Source organism: Mchenga conophoros, linkage group LG15, assembly GCF_057382185.1.
Source record: "Mchenga conophoros isolate Kocher_MC1m ecotype Shallow Benthic linkage group LG15, M_conophoros_male_GT1.1, whole genome shotgun sequence".
In the NCBI taxonomy this organism is placed as follows: domain Eukaryota; kingdom Metazoa; phylum Chordata; class Actinopteri; order Cichliformes; family Cichlidae; genus Mchenga; species Mchenga conophoros.
The window spans coordinates 11,837,919-11,856,454 of record NC_140540.1 but is presented as its reverse complement, the minus strand read 5'-3'; the positions used below and the strand labels follow the sequence as shown (position 1 = coordinate 11,856,454).

Genomic DNA, 18,536 nt, shown 5'->3' with positions numbered 1-18,536 from the left:
TGACGCAAGACGTGAGTGGGCATTGAGGCACATGGGAAGGGAGCTCAAAACTGAAATATAGGTGGCAGACATGGTGTTGTAAGCAACCCCCTCTGTTTAAAGACGGTCGCTCACATTGGAGATAGATGGCTTCTTTTACTCCTCCGTTAAAACTGTCTTCTCTGTCCAAAATGTGAACATTGACATCCTCGACAGAGTGACCTTTATCCTTTAGAGGCAGATGTACAGCTTGTGCACTCAGTGTCTACAGCACAGTCAAAAAATGGCAAACTATTATCCTTTGTATCTTCCCAGTGAACTTTATGTTTCTATCCACTGAGTTGATGTGAACAGTAAAGGCTTCTACTTTTTTGAGATTTAAAAAAAATGCTCTGGGTACTCAAATAGAGTAATAAGGTGCTATATAACTACAAATCTGTTTGTCATTTACAGCACTCTGGGGCCTTACCAAACCTATTGTGCCTAATGTACTTTTAAAACCTGACCGAAATAAATTTAAAATCACTAGAATGGGCAAGGAGGTAGGGTGAAGAGGTAGGTTGTTGCAAGCACCTGGGGTGTAGTGCAGACCAATGCTGTTTGAAAAATAGCTCGTCTGGCTGCAGCTCATTTCTGTGTTTCCTTCTAATCACACTGCAAAAAAACATTTCAAATGATTCACTCCAGTTCATGAGTTGGCGACTCTTTTCAGGGAACTAGTTTCTTTTGCTACCATCATGTTTTGTTACCAGCAGCTGATCATTGATGTGAGACATAAGTTGACCATGCCCTCTCCAAAATGCTGTGCTTCAAGACCTACAATAAATTCATTCATATTTATTTTCAGAGTGGTGCAGCGACCATGACATTCTTTTTTCAGTTGTGATGGTCCATAGCTCTTTTGTCAATACCAGTTGTGAGATTTTTCTTCTGCTTCCTTCTTTTCAGGTCCTGATCAATAGCCCCTCTGACCTCAGACAAAGGGGCAGTGTTGGGAGAGCAATCTCAGGGATGGAAAACACATGAGGGCAGGAAGTAGAGCATGTGAAACAAGAAAACAAGGTTAAGCAACAAAAAGCAGCAGGAAATGAGAGACATAGTTCAGACTATTTGTTCAAAACCTCCCCTTTTAATTTTCTGTGGCCTGTGACCTATCTCTAGAGCTGCGTAACCTCTGAAGAATAGTTTAGGTGCACCATTTGTCACTTTCTCATAGCAAAGGAGGTTTTAATAGAGCAATTTAGTTCTTGTCCTTGCAGCTGCAGAATGTCCTCTATATTGAGCAGAAGCTCTTGGAAAACAATGTCTTTCCTTTCCTTTTTCATCCTCCTCAAACTCAGTAGCATCTTAAAATCAAAAGGAGACCAAAAATGCGAAAGACCTTAACAATTTGGACACAAGTAAGTGTTTCCTACAAGGCTGGGTCGTAGTGAACATTGTGAGCTCCTGGTCCTGTCATAACAGTCACCAGGTTCAGAGGGACGGGATGAGATCTTCTTTCAAAAACACACGCAACCACAGAGTTACAGCGTGAAAGTACTACCACAGTAAAATGTTGTTTGTTTGATTTTCTGTGTAAGAAAAAAGATATATTAAAAGAGATTGAAATTCAGGTCCCAGGCGGGTTTGTGACTCAGAGTGGAGCTGCAGGTAACAGATGGGATTTATTGACTCGGGAAACATCTCTATCAGCCAAGTCCAAGGTCGATAAACGTAGTGTCTACCTGTGAAGAGCTGTCAGTCTTTTCTGAGCATGACAAATGGCGTCTCATCTATATAGACCTGCAGAATTTGACATATTCCTGCAACATTTCATGACAGAGTACATATATAAACAACAGTATTTGGTCAGCGTTGTGCACCACACACAACTCAATCACTCATTCCCCCCCCCTTTTTTTTGTTTTTCTGTGACACACCATCCTTTTTGTTTTCCATTATGGCACAACAGCTTTGTTTCCCTTTTACATGTTCACATCGCAATCTGTCCAGCTGACATTGATCAATGGCAGTGGCAGTGTAACAGACCGCAAGAACAACAGGGGTATTGACAGCAAGAATGGATTTTACAGAAAGCGAGTGACTACAGTAACACGGTGACTGATTGTGGGGAGAACTTGTCAAAGCAAATGACTTACTTCTTCCATTCCTCATTTTACGTCACCTACCACCCTTCCTTTCTTTCTGATGAACAGTAAGGTGCTCAAACTGAATGCAACGCCCGAGTATCATAAATGGAGGCTGGGATTCTAGTCGCTAATATTCCATCAACTTGTGCCTATAAATTAAAAGATTCTTTGCAGTCGAGCAACAGCGAACAAAAGTTTGGTGCCATTACTTTAAATAACTCTAGATAGGCGTGTAATGAGAGAATTCTTTGTCAGACAAAGAATAGCCTTGTCAAACTTCACACACAAAGCTGCATTTATTAAACCAAAGCTTTTAAAAATCCAACTAAGGAAGCTTCCAGCCACTGAAGCATGAATTTCAAAAGCAACCATTCAATTTATTCAGTCAGAAGTTCATACACTGCCCAAAACTATTAAAGGGACACCCACTAAATCAGGGTATTGCATCAAGTCAATTAAATGTCTGGGATATTGATCTGGTTGGTTAAGTAAGAGAGGAGGTTGTTAATCAGTTTCAGCTACTTTTTGTACTAATGAAATTAACAATGAGACATCAAAAAACAGGAATGGTTTTAAAAGTGTGGGCCACTGACATTTTCCCCCATTTTTTCCCTTCTCATCTTTTTTGACTGTTATGATAGTGTCACTACTAGTAGCACGAGGCGATACCTGTAAACTACAGTGGTCCAGCTCCTCCAGGATGACACAGCAATGCATGCCAACGCCAGAGGGTTTGCTGTGTCTTCCTGACATAAAAGCGTTACAGGAGACTTTTATTTTAGGAACACTGAACAGAAGATCCTTAACCCATCAGCAGGATTAATATCTGCTCTTTTGTGCATGAAGGAACAGGAAGAGCAGTGCCAGAACTCTGCACAATGACCTCCAGCAGGCCACTGGTTTGAATGTCTCTGACCAAACAATCAGAGACATTTGGCCCAACATCCTCCAGTGTGCCAGAGTATGTCAGGTGCCAGCACAGTGGAGCTTGATTTGCATTTACCATGGAACACCAGAATTATCAGGTCTACCACTGGCATCCAGTGGTTCACCCGGAGCACACGTGACAGACGTGAAAGTGTCTGGAGAAGCTGTAGAGAACATTATGCTGTTTGCAACATCAATCGGTATGGCCGGTTTGATAGTGGTTTCAGCGATGGTCTGGGGAGGGATATATATGAAGCGATGCACAGACCTCTACAGGCAAAGCAACAGCACCCTGACTGCTATTAGGCATTAAAATGACATCTTCCTACATTTGTTGAAATGTATAGACAATGGATTCCTTTGTCAATATGCAGGCAATTTCTGGAGGAGGGAGGCATTGATACCACTGACAGGAGGTCACCTGACCTAAATCCAATAGAACACCTCTGGGACTTCATGTTTCTGCTCCATCCGACATCGCCAGGTTGCACCTCAGACTGTCCAAGAGCTCAGTGATGCCCTGGTCCAGATCTGGCAGGAGATCTCTAGGACACCATCCAGTGTCTCATTAGGAACATGCCCTAACATTGTCAGTCATGCACAGAAGCACACGGGGTCCGTGCAAACTACATTGTATACCCCCCCTCCCCTTCCCACAGCTGGGCATTTGTTGTGATGTGTTGTAACTCTGAACATGACTTGGTTCATTTCATTCTGCATGAACTGAACTTTGAGCTGGCTTTTGCAAATTGTGAACTTGACAAACATCTGCCAGGGTTGTTGGACTTCTGCCTGGGGGAAAGTGAATACCAAATTCTTCATTGCTGGATTTTTCTCAAGAAAATGGAGCCCAGACCATGCAAATGATGGACTAGGAATATATTAAGTAAATTTACTAGGGGTACCCACACTGATGCAATGAATATAAATCATTTGTGGCTTTATGTGAACATTCAACCTAATAGAACTGCACTGAAAATGAATCGTGTACTTTTTCAAAGGACAAAGTTCACATTCAAAATATAAGAACCAAAGTATTATTGGAAAAAACAAATTCAGCTTATTTCTATTTGATAATAACATTTATATTTAAATATGGAAAATAACTGTGCTCATCATATCTAAGAAACACAAAAGCAAGAATTAGGAGACTTTTAATTATCCCTTTTAAGATATGGTATGAGTGTCTGGCACGTTACTGAAAACAGCCTTGTTATAAAATCTTTGGAAAGTGACAAACATTTGTCTTTGAATGTAGAACTTGATTTGTGTTTAATCTACAGTACTGTGCAAAAATCTGAAAACTTACACATGAGCATGGTGTGTAAAGTGTCCTTAAAATTTTTGAGGAAACTAGACAAGAAGAGTACAAAAGAAGAAGTTGCAGGCCTAAAAAGATATCTACAGCAGATGAGAAACGGGGAAAAATCAAGCAAAGACCTGACAAGACTTTCTGATTTTGATCCATCATATTTTCCAACACCATCTCAAAAATGTCTAACCACTATCACTATCTGTCAATGATTGATAAAGATCTCTGTCTGAATGATCATAATCAACCATGGATTGGCCTTTCTAGAAGGAACAGTGCAACTCCATCAACACTCTCAACATAAACATTGAACCTATAGTGCTCTTTCTCAGCAGGAAGCCATATTTCTGCCTGCTGATTGCGTCTCAATTTAGCTTCAACAACTCTTTCCCATCCACAACACCCAAAATGGGGGCGCCCATGGACGGTGTGGCTCAGTGCTCTGTATCATAGTTTTTGTTTGGAAGTGTGTGATAATTTTGCTTCTGATCCTATTTACCTTTTGCCATGCAAACATCCACAGTTGGATATATACATCTTTTTAAAATTATAAAATGTTATAGTTTTTCTTAGTCTGTACTATTCAAGATTGATATTTGGGTTATCAGTTAGAGTGAATTGGTGATCATAAATGGAAGTTATTCAACTAATTGTGAACTCTGAAGTGCCTCAAAGGAACTGTCTCGGCTGTCTCATGTACATTTTTTGTATAGTTTTTATTAATTATTTTCTCTTAGCATTAAAAAAGCTTTGACTCGATTGTATGCTGATTATACTTCAATAACATCAATTTTTAAAAATATACTTTAAAGGAGGATTTCTTTAGATTCAGTACTTTTTGGTGTAAAAGGTTTTTTAATAACTATTTCCCTATAAGTTGTGACATTTATGTGTTAGAATGTGATAGATTTAGTCTGCTCTGTCATCTTCTTTGCATAATTTGAACCATGTCAGTTATAGTTATTTCAAAACCATGGCGTGACAAGAAGCATAGTGCATCAAAACTCACCAGAAACCAGTATGATCAAACACCTACAGGATTTGCCCAAACAAACCAAGACCCCAACTCTGTTACCAGCATCCTGGAGCAAACCCCTGACTGACCTGAATGTATCCTTGTGGATCCAAGCTGTTTTGACCACACATTAGGTGGGTAGTTTTAATGTTGTAGCTGATATCAGTGTATTTGACCAGAGGCGTAAACTGTGCCTGCACTCAATCAGTACTGCGTCTCAAGTCATGGATTGCCCTTTTCAAAATTCACAATGAATTAGAACTATTGAACTGATCTGAAACAGCCTGATTTCGAGCTGTTATAAAGTATTGAATTTAACACTTAATCTTTTCCAGTTTAATTTCTTTTTTCACCTGTGGCACAGCTCAGGTCATTGATAAAATTACAGGATCAGTCTGTAGTCTTTAATATCTGTCTACAGTTTAGGTGGATGTTTTATAACTCGCTGCAGGGGTGTGTTGTGAAAGTTGTCTGAAGTTCTGATTTGGATCCTTCCGGCATTACAAGAGATATCGGGGTAATTTCTCTGGGATTCAGCGTCCATGCAAACAATGATGGGATTCATTCTTCACAGCTGCGAAGATCATTTCAAAGTACCTGAGCACAGCTAAGATATTTTGTTTTCATCTTACAGGCATTTCTCCTATTTCAGAATGTGGCGTTTTCTCCAACTAATTAGATTTCACCAGTTGTGAAAGTCTTCGATGTGTAGAAAACTTAGGATGTGAAGAAATTCAGTTTTGGCTGTTAAAAGTCAAAATATTATAATGTGTGTCCAATTAGTTTAAATACGGGCCCATCCGCTGATCTGCCTGGCCTTTTGAAGCTGCGGGGGGTATACTTAAGATTAACTGTATCCTTTAATGCTTAATTCAAGTTTACAAGGTTAAAACTGTGTTGGTGCTCATTATTTTTCACAGTTTAGCATCATATAGTAAATCCTTTTTTATTTAGTTTACATAGTGAACATGAATGCTGAGGACTGCACTGAAGTACAAAGTGTACTCTGTTAGATTTTAATTGAAGTCAGTGAACGCTATCCACCTTTTACACCAATGCATTATCAACACCAAGCCAAGAGCTTACTCACAGGGGGGAGATGTGAATGCTTAGATGTGTCTGAACATTTGAACCCAACACTAAATGGCTGCAAAAGTCATTTTGAGGCGTTGTATACTGTGAAGTCAAGACCCTACAACATTAGAGATGGAAACTATCCATCTAAATGAATAAGCTCTTTGCAACAGTGGGTGGGGGGGGGGAAGAGTTTCACACAGAACCACGCTCAGGGTGGGAGGGCCACCTGCTGCTGCTAATTGGAGTGACGAGAAAGAGAGAAAAGCAGAGGACAGAAAAATGACAAACAGCATAAAGCGCAATGTGGCTCAAACTCTAAGATGATGTTACTTCTAAATGACTGCTCAGTTTTATTATTAATGTTTCAATTTACAGTAAAGATAAAATAGAAGACATTGTCGGTCTCAGTTGATTCATGAAGGCATAAAAAACAGAGGGTAAACTGCAGAAGGAAATGAAAAGCAATGATCTGTGACACTTTCAGCATGAAGTGGATCTAGAAGACCGAGCAAAGAGAGTATATACAAGCTGATGCCATGCACAGCTATTGCAGGGCAAAATAATAGACACAACACAAGTGTTGGTGCACTGGCGGGGTTTTTTTCTTTCATTTTTTAAATGTTCTGTGTCAGTTGCAAGTCGTCTCTGCACTTGAATTTGAATGCAACTTCATGCAACAGCAAATCATATGGGGTTCAGATGCTTTGTGATCAATCATTGACAGTAATCCATTTCAATAATTACAGCATGTTTATCAGCTACTTTGATATCTAAGACACGGCAAGCCCAACACTACTAATATACTGTTCATACAATAAGATGCACACAAACATAACACATGATTTTCTGTCAAATCAATGTTGATACCTTAGAAAACAAAAAAACTGAAAATAAATATAGAAAAGCATTTTCCTTCATGTTCAGTTTTGTGAATATTTTTAGATCTTTAGAAAACCGTGATGATTCACTTTGAATAGCACAGGTGCTTAGCTCTATCCACCCACCCATCCCCGCTGATCCCCTCATAATGGTGCTGCCTTCTGCAGAGACTCACAGAAACTAATAAAAAAAGTATACAGATTTGTGCTAGAGGGAAGAAATCTTTGATATTCTAATTCACTAATTTTCTTAACAAAAACATCTTCTGAAGAAAAGCAAATGCAGCATCGTCACAATAACAGTGTAGTCAAATGTTCAGAAATGACAACAAATAATGCTCCGTGTCTTAATGGGCTGTTATGTATGCATTAAAACGGTCTAGAAGAGATGTTTTTTCTTATTCAGCAGATGATTGGAAGAGCATCTGTCAGGTAAATAAAACATGAAATGCTATCAAGCGCTCAGAGTGAGAGAGAGAACGAGCTATATTCTTTGATGCCCGAGAGCTGAGTTCCTCTCATACACACAGGGAGAGACATTATTGATATATTAGTTTTAAATTTTCATTTGTAGCTTTGGCACAGAGTCATTTTCATGCAGCATTAAGTTCCATCTCTAAAACCTGGGAAATTACAAATTTCCTTTCTGAAAAGAAAGAAGAGATTCTCAGAAATGACAAAAAAAACAAACAAACACAAAACAACACAGAAAATGTATGTTTCTCTTAATAATTGACCTATTTCCTGCACGCAGGAAATGAGAAATATCAACCTCCATAGTTCCTGCGATTTAGTTGCAGTAAACTTTTAAAAGAGAACCTAATGTTTGCTCAAAACATCAGCTTTGTTTGTTCATTAAAACTTCGAAAAGCATTAAAAGAAAAGGCCTTTACAAGCACCCATGTGGACATGTGTATATTTTTAAAGGCTGAGTTAAGGCCCTGAATGAGGGGGAGCCAGATTTTTTTTTAAAAGCCACATCTCCTCCTGCAGCTGTCATCTCTCTCCAATCCCCTCCAACCAGATGAGCATGGGTGTATGCACGATATTCATACAGCAGAAGATTAGTCAGTGGTATAAAAAGTACCCACTGAACCGCCACACTTTGATTCCTATTAAGACTTTATAACCTTTCTGCTTTTTTTTAAGGTCCCATAACAGACTAGATGTTTTTGAAGCCTGAAAAAAGAGCCCAGTGGAGGAGCAGGAGTCGAGTACCTCTTAAGAACATTTAAAATACAATACGCCGAAAGCCTAGATGGGATTATTTGCCCAGTGACGCCAAAAACATGCTGCCTACCCCAGCTTTTAAAAGCTCACACACCAGTTGGATTGATTGACATTTCTGCTGCCAGAACACTCTCAGATACTTGGGCTGAAGTGATACATTGGATTAAAGTCGAGATACAGATTTTAATTTTTAAAATTTTGCACATCAAGAATTGTTTTGAGTTTTCAATCATTTTATTTCTCAGAAAGTCCAAAGGATTCAGCTTCAGATTTCAAGCACAAAGCCACTCGGATCTCATGTTTCAGGGTCAGACATAGATGAGCGCAGCCGGCCAAACTTTTGAAGGAAGTCTGCCTCAGCTTTGACTAAAGCTTCCTCATCGATGTACACTGCTGGTCTCCTTGCTGCTACAAAGTACTGCACCTTCCTCAGGGTCCACCCGAGGACATACATGAGCAGGCCACACGCAGCTGCAGTCGACCTCCCCACTCCAGCGTTACAGTGGACATAGACTGTGTGGCCATTCTCTAGGAGACCATGAAGCAAGAATACAGCCTGAGGAAGCATCCTGATCCGGCCTGCAGAAGAAGACGGCAACTCATAAAAGAGATACTGAGTATTTGTGTATTTTTCTTATCCTACTTATTTCAATTAAAGGACTGAAACCTCTTCCCCTCTCCATAATTTCTGTCTGTACTGCAGTCTGTGGCATGCAGCAACAGGTCAGTTAATTCCTGATGGATTAAATCTTTACATTTTTTCGAGCTCAGTAATGCTCCTGTGCTGCAGGCTGTGGTTTTTATACTGACATTACTCAAACAGAAATAAACAGTGAATTTGCTGGGGGCAGTTACCTGTAGCTGTAATTACTATAGGTAAGAAAGACTGAATGCATTCCCATAGCTCAAATGTGTTTTTTAAAGTTTCTGGCCAACGAGATTGGTAATAAATGGAAAAAAAAAAAACCATCAAAATTTGCTATTAAAGTGTTTGGCCACAGCATCGTGTTAGAAAAGTTCCAGTGTGCTTGCAACTCTAATGGAGGGATAGATGGCCATTTTTCCAAAAGATAGTCTCTCATTTGATGTTTTGATGATGGTCATAAAGAAACATACCGAAATGCTGAAAATCCGTCATTGGTGTTCAATTAGGTAGGAATGTGATGACTTTGAGGTCATTTTCGCCCTCATCCAAGCATACAGTGATCACTTATTCCATATGAATAGATCCTGGGACAGACCGCTCCCATCATATTGGAAATAATTCATCATGGGATAAAAATGACCTCACAGAACAAACCAGCATCTTAGACATGTACCAGTGTCTAAGATTAAGAATATGCTGATAATTTATCTAATCACAACACTTTTTTCTACTTGCAGGCCACAGGTACAGTTTTTGTCCCACTGCACTCAAACAAATCTGCATCTTTATTTGTAATGAATGGTTCCTTTTATAATATCCTGCTCTGTGTAATTGCTGATGGAATATAATTGCTGATACAGGCTGTTCTCATCCCGTACTCACACTCTCAGTCATCTGTGGAAGAATTGCTATCAAATGGGCATTTCTGTCTTGATGAATGTCCAAATTAAATTGATCAAAGGCATAGGGCCTGCTTTTCTCACACATGGATTAAACCTAGACTATAAAACTTTTTTTTTCTGGACATCTTCAATTTGTTTTTCTATTACTGTCCATCGGGCTTTACCCTCCGAACAGAATTCCCAGTCTCATGTTGAACCTTTGAATAGCTCTAAGTTCATAATGTTTTAATGGGGTTAAACACACTTAAGAGGTTCTACTAGGAATTAAAAAGGGCTTTTTCTTCAACCTTGTATGACCAGAAAATCGTCCTTACCCTCAGTGCTCATGTCCGGTGTGGGCAGCCACACATACACAAGGCCACAGTCTCTGTACAAATGCATCATGGTCTCTGGGGTCATGGTTTCGTCGGGGTTACGCCGGCAGCCGTAGGAATTGTTCACCACATCCCACTCTGTCTGGAAGTTCATAACTGCAGTGATTCCCAGTTCATACTTCATCTTTACTGTCACGTGTTCCACCTGTCGAGGGCAGCTGCCCAGCCAAATACGTGGCAGCACCCTGGGGTCAATAAAAAGACGTGTACACTGATTATTTACTTGTATGTTAAAGTGATGATTATGTGCTAAATGTTCTAACCTTCTAACAAGGCATTTTCATCTCAATTTTTTTTAGATCCTACCAGCCAGACCATCCATTAAAAAACTTTCAAGTGTCACAGTCTCTAACTATGTGTTTATCAAGTATATAATATGCATAATAAAGAATAAAGAAGAATGAAATGTGAAAACACATTTAAAATCCATAAAGAGAGCCTAAAACTCTCAGTGGGTAACAAATAAAATAGGTAACACAGAGGCTGATGGAATAGCTAGGACTTTCAAGGTGCTCCTATAAGCAAAGCAATGATGACAGAGCTATCAGAACAAAGCTGACCATTATAGGTCAACAGTAAGCAAAAGTGGTTCACTTATGTGTCATTGTCTTACCTTCTTCACACTTTTCCTCATAGCAGTGATGCTTTATTGACCCCCTCATCCCCCTAATTTTCTTCCCGACCACTCTGGTTTGAGGCAGACTCCACTGGTGTTCATTAGCATGCATAAAGTCAGCAACTAGGACGTGACAGGCAAAACAAAGGCGACGCCTTTAATACCTGATGTCCCAGAGCAGCTCTGCAGTGGAAGTATCTGGAGCTTAACTTCACCTCTGTTTTTCCCTCCCCACAAACCTCATCATATCACAGTTTAGTGATATGTCATATGTGGATGAATTGTGTGGAGTCTTGTTGTTTCCACTGTGCCTTCCTCCCATAGTACTGGTTATGGTACAAATTCTAAATGCATAAATTGCCCCTCTCTATCATCCCCGTGTTGGACTGGTTACCAGTTGACAATTGCTGAGATAGGCTGGAGCCCTCCTATGACCCTTGATAAGTGGTTAAGAAAATGGATGGATGGAAGGACTCTTATTATATGAACCAAGCAGCCAATATAAACCGAAAAACAACAAGTTGTGTGTAACCGTAACCTGATTTCTTGTTACCTTTCGAATGTGTGTAGCATTTTTTCCTACTAGTTTATTTTAAAATGGAAACAAAAGATGCACTGGACGATTCTAAGAGTTTATTTTTTTCCTTTTCATGAGCTCATACACTTAGAAGTGCAGTAATATCCTATCTTATGAGAAAGATGCCTTTTTTGTCTCTGGTCTTTAGTTGTGAATCAAACTGAAAAACAAATGTCTCAATCTGTTGAAATAAAAATGATAAACATCATAAAAAAAGGCTGAGTAAGCCTTGGGCCTTCTCTCTAAATATGAGTTTGACAGATGACTTACCAGCTATAAAGTGAGTGGTCTCCCCGCGAATGTTATAATGACTTACTGCAGAGTGTGTGTAACACTTTGGGCTATATGGATGCAAGGTCTGAGAGACTAATTTAAAAAGCTATTAACAGGGAAGATACAAAGGCACAGTGCTTCCTATTGAACACAGGTCCTTGACATAAGCCTTGTAAGGTCTTTGGACACAAATTAAAACCTGATGGCACAAGCCAAGCCAGCTCATTCTTATGCAAGTTATGTGCTTGCTGCCTCAGGGGTCTGGGGCTAATTTCTGAAGTGCCTGGTATGCCATGGCACCGAGTCTGTGCCTTACAAACGGAGGGCATGCACCGGTAGGCTGTGTAACTACTTGGTCTCTGCCATTTAAGACCAATATGTAGCGTTCATTGAAACATGAACATACGGTACTGTAAAAAAAAGGTCTTGAGCTAACCCAGGTTTCTTTGTTTTTTGCTGGGAAAATGGGAAATGGTTGCGGAGATTTATTGAAATGCTAAACATACATGGAAATACAGCATATAAGGCAGAAACAGAGTTTGGATTTTATGGATGTGGCAACCTTTTGTTCCATTCTGTCAAGATGATTCAAGATTGCTCCAGTTATGTGGAGATGCAGGCTCTGGGGAGGCCAATCCATGGATGATAGTCTTTTTTGGGTCTCTTTCTACCCAGCTATGCTTTTACTGCATTGGCAGTGTGGTTGGGATCATTGTCATGCTGAAAAATGAAGCTGCTGCTCATTAGATGCTTTCCAGATGATATTGTATGATGGATAAAAATCTGATGGTAGTTTTCTGCATTCATAATTCCATCAATGTTGATAAGATTCCCAACAACCAACAAAGAAAACCATTTCACATTTGGATCCATCACTCCACGGGACCTGTTGCCATTGACTGTAATTTGCCATATCTCAGCTTTAACGTCATTTTCCCGTCTTGATGGCCACCCTTCTATTAAGACCATCTTTAAGAAGCCTTCAGTTAACAGTAGATAGATCAACTGTTGGGCCTCGTGCATTTCTTAGGGCCTTTGACAGGTCTGTGCTGGATTTTTCTTAATACATGACTTTCAGATACTGTTCATCAGGGTTTTTTTTTTTTTAAATTTTTTAGGTCTTCCACTTGTTTTTTTCATCATTTTCTAATCCAGTTTCCTTAGATTTTGGAAGGAGACATACAAGACTGGTTCATCCCCTGAGTTAGGTTCCCTTTTTATGGTTGAATGATTCATAGGTCAGTGTTAAGAGGCTTAACACTGACCTGACAAGAGGGTCTGGCTCCTTGTAAGCAAAATATAAAGAAATGTAGGATGCCTCAAGACTTTTGCACAGTACTACACATCCTTCAAACTATCTAAAATAACTTTTATTATATAATTTTATAATATTTTTTATGGCACCAGCTCTTAGGCAAAGGACATCTACAGAAGTTTCATTTTCATTGGCTACAACCTGAACATGAAATGAGTAGCAAAAGAAAGAAAATGTTCTGACAACAGGTGTTGGGATCTTATTTTTACACCTTATTTGACCCAAGAAAGGATAGTAATTCAACACTACGAGATTAACTTTCTTAATATCCATATGTTTAACAATACACTTGTACTTAAAAGTTCATCTTTTCTCACTTTCACAGTTTTAAACCATCTTGAAATCCAATGTAAGCAATGCAAGAGAATAACGTATCAGTCAAGTAACCAGCGCTGTATGAATTGCCTTAGAAATCCAAATGAATTCTGAACGATGCCATCTCCTCTCTCTTAAGAACCCAAGCAAGGTTAAGGAGGTGATAATACAACTGCTAGTGGTCTACCTTTTTTATGGGTAATCATTTTAAAAGTGACAAAGGAGTTATAACTAAATGAGGAACGGCAAGGTTAAAAAACAAAGACGAGAACCAGGCTTTGTCTGTCCTGTAAACAATGAAGGTTTTTAAACTCAATGACTATCAGGAAGAAAGGACACGGTGACACGACTAATGCTTGAAGTACTTCGCAGAAATCTTCTCTGACGTTTTAGTGTCAGAACGGAGAAGAAATTAGGCGTTCATGGACAATACAGATGAAAGCACAAGGCTCGTTGCTGAATATGCGTAAGTTTGAAAACTGTAAGAAAAGTGTAAGAAGACAGGGTGATGCAATTCTCAAGGTTGTTCAAGTAACTATTTGGAGGCATAATTTTTAAGACACATGCCACATAGTGATAATATCCAAGGCTCAGTTTCCAGCAGAGGAACCTCCCACCTTCTTCTTTTTGGCCTTGTTTTGGTCTCTCTTAAAACTGCAGACCGACAAAAGAAGGCAACATTACCAAAACTTAATTCTGAAATAAAGAAACAATCATATAGATATTAATTCCCCCCAGAGGAGCTAACTAATTTTTATAGCATTATTAGGCAAATATTGCAGAAAAGATTCAAAAATCATTGCATTTCATTATTACGTCTATGCATGTGTGTGCGCGTATCTGGCTGAAGAGGAAGTGTGGTGTTGGGAGTGAGCGGTGGTGTGGATCTCCATTTGTATATACTCCAGGCTACAACACGAATAGCAATCTGGAAGTTTTAGACATGGTGTAAAGAATATATTAATGTCCAAATGGCTAAAAATCACAAAGAACCCCCCAAAGGAATACTTCTATATTTCTGAGAAGATTTTTTTATCCACTTACTTGCAGAGAGTTTGCAGAGCAAATATATAAATCATTCCCACGTCTGTATATTAAACATGGAGCTACTTTCAGTGAGGTGAGACTTGTTTGAAATGCAGATGGACCACAGGTGACTCTCAGGCTCTGTCTGAGGGTAACAAGATGTGCGTACTAGCACCTCTACACCTCAGGTTATTAAGTTATAAACTACACCCTATTTTCCACTAGGTTGCCAGATTGACTTTGCTATCCTTTTTTTTCTTTACTGCTGGCTTGAGCTGGCTTTTGCCTCATGAGGTATATAGTTGGATCAACATTTGCTGTCATCCCAATAACACCATTTTCAGAGAAGGAAGCTCCGTATCAAAAGGGTCTGGGGCGCTAAACTAACCTACCTGCAGCCCAGACCTGTCACCCACTGACAACCATGAAAGTATCCAACAGGCTTGTTCTTTAGCTCCTCAGACAGGAACCTGTTAACTGTTCTCACCTTATGCTTAAAGACAAAGGAGGTGTTTGCGGTTAGAGCTCCTCAGAAGTGGAATGACCTGAGGAAATACGCATCGCCTCATCTGTGTCTTCTTTAAATCACTCCATTCATATTGTGAGGCTTGTTTTTTTAAATTTTGTTTGACCATCTTCTAATATAGATTCAGAGTTTTTGTCACTCTAAGCTCAACTTATATCGTTAGTTTTTATGTCAACCATATAATTACAGTGGAATCACATTGCTTCTTAATCTTAGTTTGACGTTGCACTTGAGTCATGAGGGTTATTTTAATAGAAATGCCCATTTTTGTGCTTTACAAATAAAATGTATTATTAATTTCAAAGCTGTTCCAGTTGATTTCTCAGATGTAACAATTATAGAGAAAAGATGCAACACAGAGTAAAGGAAATGTGTTGCAAAATGGTGATTAAAGAGCTATTTATTAGATGGACCAGTTGTGTCCATCTGACCTTATTGCTAGCATACTTCGCCTTTACTTCAACATCTGTGCTCTTCCTCTTTGTCACCAGATTGGCAGCCCCATATTCACCATCCTTTGTCCAATACGCACACTATCCCTCGTCTGCTCACGTCCAAACCACCTCAGCCTTGCCTCTCTAGCTTTGTGTTCAAACTGCTTAACCAGAGCTGACCCTCTGATATACTGATTTCGACTTCTGTCCATCCTGGTCACTCTTAATGAAAATCTTAGTATCTTCGTCTTTGCCACCTCCAGCTTGGCCTCCTGTCAATCTGTCAGAGCGACCATCTCTAAACCATACATCACAGCAGGTCTCACTACCATCCTTTAAATGTTCCCTTTCAGTCTCGCTGCTATCCTTCTATCACAAATCACAAACCTCAATCACCAAAACAAATAAATAAAATAAAACCAGCCTTTCCTAACCCACTGAACTGTGATCATCATAGAATTACTTAGTAAAAGTGCAAAAAACTGTCTTTACATACCGAAATTTTAAGAAGTGTACGAACGCATAACACTGCAAATTATCCTATGATTAGAACATCATGTAGAAAGCGTGTATATGTACTGTATTACCTGGAGAAATGCATGGCCTTCTGACCAGCCACACTGAAGTAAAAGTTGGTGGTGTGCCTCATCTCATCTGTGTGCCCCGTTTCTTCTATCCAGTGGCCGATCGGGTGGCAGTACACGCCATCCACCACATTCTTATCATCATATGTACACCATCTGTCATGGCTCGGCCCGCTTCCTGGTGACAATGATGTCAAGCACGTTAATGCATATAAATCAGGGACGTCAAACTGATTTTCCACGGTGTGTCACATGCGGCCCAGATCTCGAGTGTAAAGTGTAAAGAGGTTAAACTACACATTTAGCTGAGATGTCTTGAAATAAGAAACAGATTTCAACAGTATTTCTCAGTTTTTCTACATGATAAAGAGATGGTGTTGTAGTAAACGAAGAAGAAATGTGTCAGCATGATTTAAACTGTATGACAAAAATATGTCAAATTACATAAAAATAGAAATGAGTTTCAGTTTTCTGGGCCCACTGTAAAAAGCATACATTTCTATAGTGATTGTAAAAAAACAAACAAAAAACAGGCACTTTTCTGTTATTTAACTGTTAAATAACTTAATTTCTGTGATGCACTATAAATAGCCACTGGGGGGAATTCTTTATCAACAGGAGAAGTTGTAAAACTTCTTATATTCTAAAGCTATCCAGTGTGGCAGATTGGAGTAATCCCTGGGACGGGGGCTGATTCTGGCCTCAGGGCCTTATGTTTGACACCCTTGTTATAAACTGTCCAACCATCGGCGTAACTTTGTGCTGAACATTGGGGGGGGTCAAGATCTATGTCTAAATAAATAAATTCCTAGATGATTAAACATGTAACTATTTTGCTGGTAATACCTGAAATGCGTAAAGAAAATCAACAGCCTATTTATGCAAGATAATTCATAATTTTACTTGGGGGGGGGGGGGGGGGGGGGGGTATATTGGTTGGGTCTGATTATTGGGGGGGTCATAACCCCCCTTACCCCCCTGGAAATTACGCCCCTGTGTCCAACAGTAGGACCATATGACTAATTTCAAATGAGAAATATCCATTTATCCATCCTGCCTGTTAAAGAAACTTTCAGAGGAATCCAGTATTGCATTACTGTGCATTCATTCCTGGGTGCAGATGATGAAGTATAAATGCTGAACTCTATCTGTAAACCGTTATATTCACATGCTGAATTTCAACTGTTAATTTAAACTAAAAGACTCAATAGTTTTTTCGGATGTTTTTCAGAAATTTTAAACTTTTTTAGGTTCGCAGATTCAATGCAATTTGTTAGCCACTGAACATTTAGTGTCACTTACCGCCATCATGTGGCACTATGAAAACATTGCACAATAGCAACCAAACATGGCGCAGTCATATTTATGTCTCTCCCCGCTAACCTTACAGTAATTACAGCAAATCTGTGAGACGTCTGGAAAACCGTCTACATGTGAACCAGATGTGATGCGCATTAAACCAGAAGTGCACAGGTACCTTCCCAGATAAAGGTGCCTCTGACTCTTTGGATGAACTTGAACCACAGTGTGTCTCTGTGGGGCTCGGCCAGGTGCACCTCACCGATCCACAGACACGGTTCTGCGGGTGACGGGAGTTTCTGTGTGGCTTTCATCCGAACCGCTCTGTTCGGGTCCCAGTTCCCCATTTCAGCACGCGAACCCAAAACAAAGACGTCGACCTCCGAGGACTCCGGAGTGAGAATGACGCCGAATCTAAATAACATGACCGCAGGCTTGCCTAAATCTGTTCAGCCGATTATGGTATGGCGACCTTATGGGTTATTATGGCTTATAATGTTATAGCAGCTATTGCGTTACATTCGCGACGGTGTGACTGTATGGTGTAGCCTAAAAATAACCGGGTGTAGTTGGACAGTTCAGTTTGCAGCAAAGACAAGAAAAAGAGAATGAGGTCCCACTCTGCCAGGATTATCGGGCACCTTGCAGAAGCCACGTAAGACTGGACGGCTCAAAGTACTGCGCTTCAGAAAACGCATTACTCTGTGGGCAGCATCTACTCTTAAGGGAAAAGTATTGTATTTTCAATACATTCATTTTCTTTTCTTTGTTTTTTGTTTTTAACGTACTTCTGTAGTGCAATAAAAAAAGGAAGCGTGACAGATGGATAACATTTATTGCTTTATAAATAACTGGACACCAATAACTTGAGTTTATTATATAATATTATATTACAGTGCATTTCTAACTACTGTAGGCAGCAAACAATACTTTTAACTAAAGATTTTTAGAATTTGAAAGAAAGGCAGACGTGAAGTGCGAAAGTGAGATCAGAGGTCAAATGTGACATGATTTTTTTTTGCAAACTATAACGTGATATTTAGAATACCCAGATACCAGTATAATTTTCTAATTGTGGCATTTGAATTTTAAGTACAGCTTT

General features: G+C 39.5%; 1 protein-coding gene across 1 annotated transcript; it reads right to left on the bottom strand.

Annotated features, from left to right (window-relative positions):
* Positions 1 to 7,166: 7,166 nt before the first annotated feature.
* On the bottom strand, positions 7,167 to 18,011 carry epm2a (EPM2A glucan phosphatase, laforin). Its single transcript, XM_085247623.1, has 4 exons — positions 17,613 to 18,011; positions 16,139 to 16,313; positions 10,410 to 10,654; positions 7,167 to 9,126 (listed from the first exon to the last, which is right to left on the bottom strand). Exons 1-4 carry the CDS (start codon positions 17,857 to 17,859, stop codon positions 8,843 to 8,845), a joined length of 951 nt encoding a protein of 316 aa, XP_085103749.1. The 5' UTR covers positions 17,860 to 18,011; the 3' UTR covers positions 7,167 to 8,842.
* Between the last annotated feature and the right edge of the window lie 525 nt (positions 18,012 to 18,536).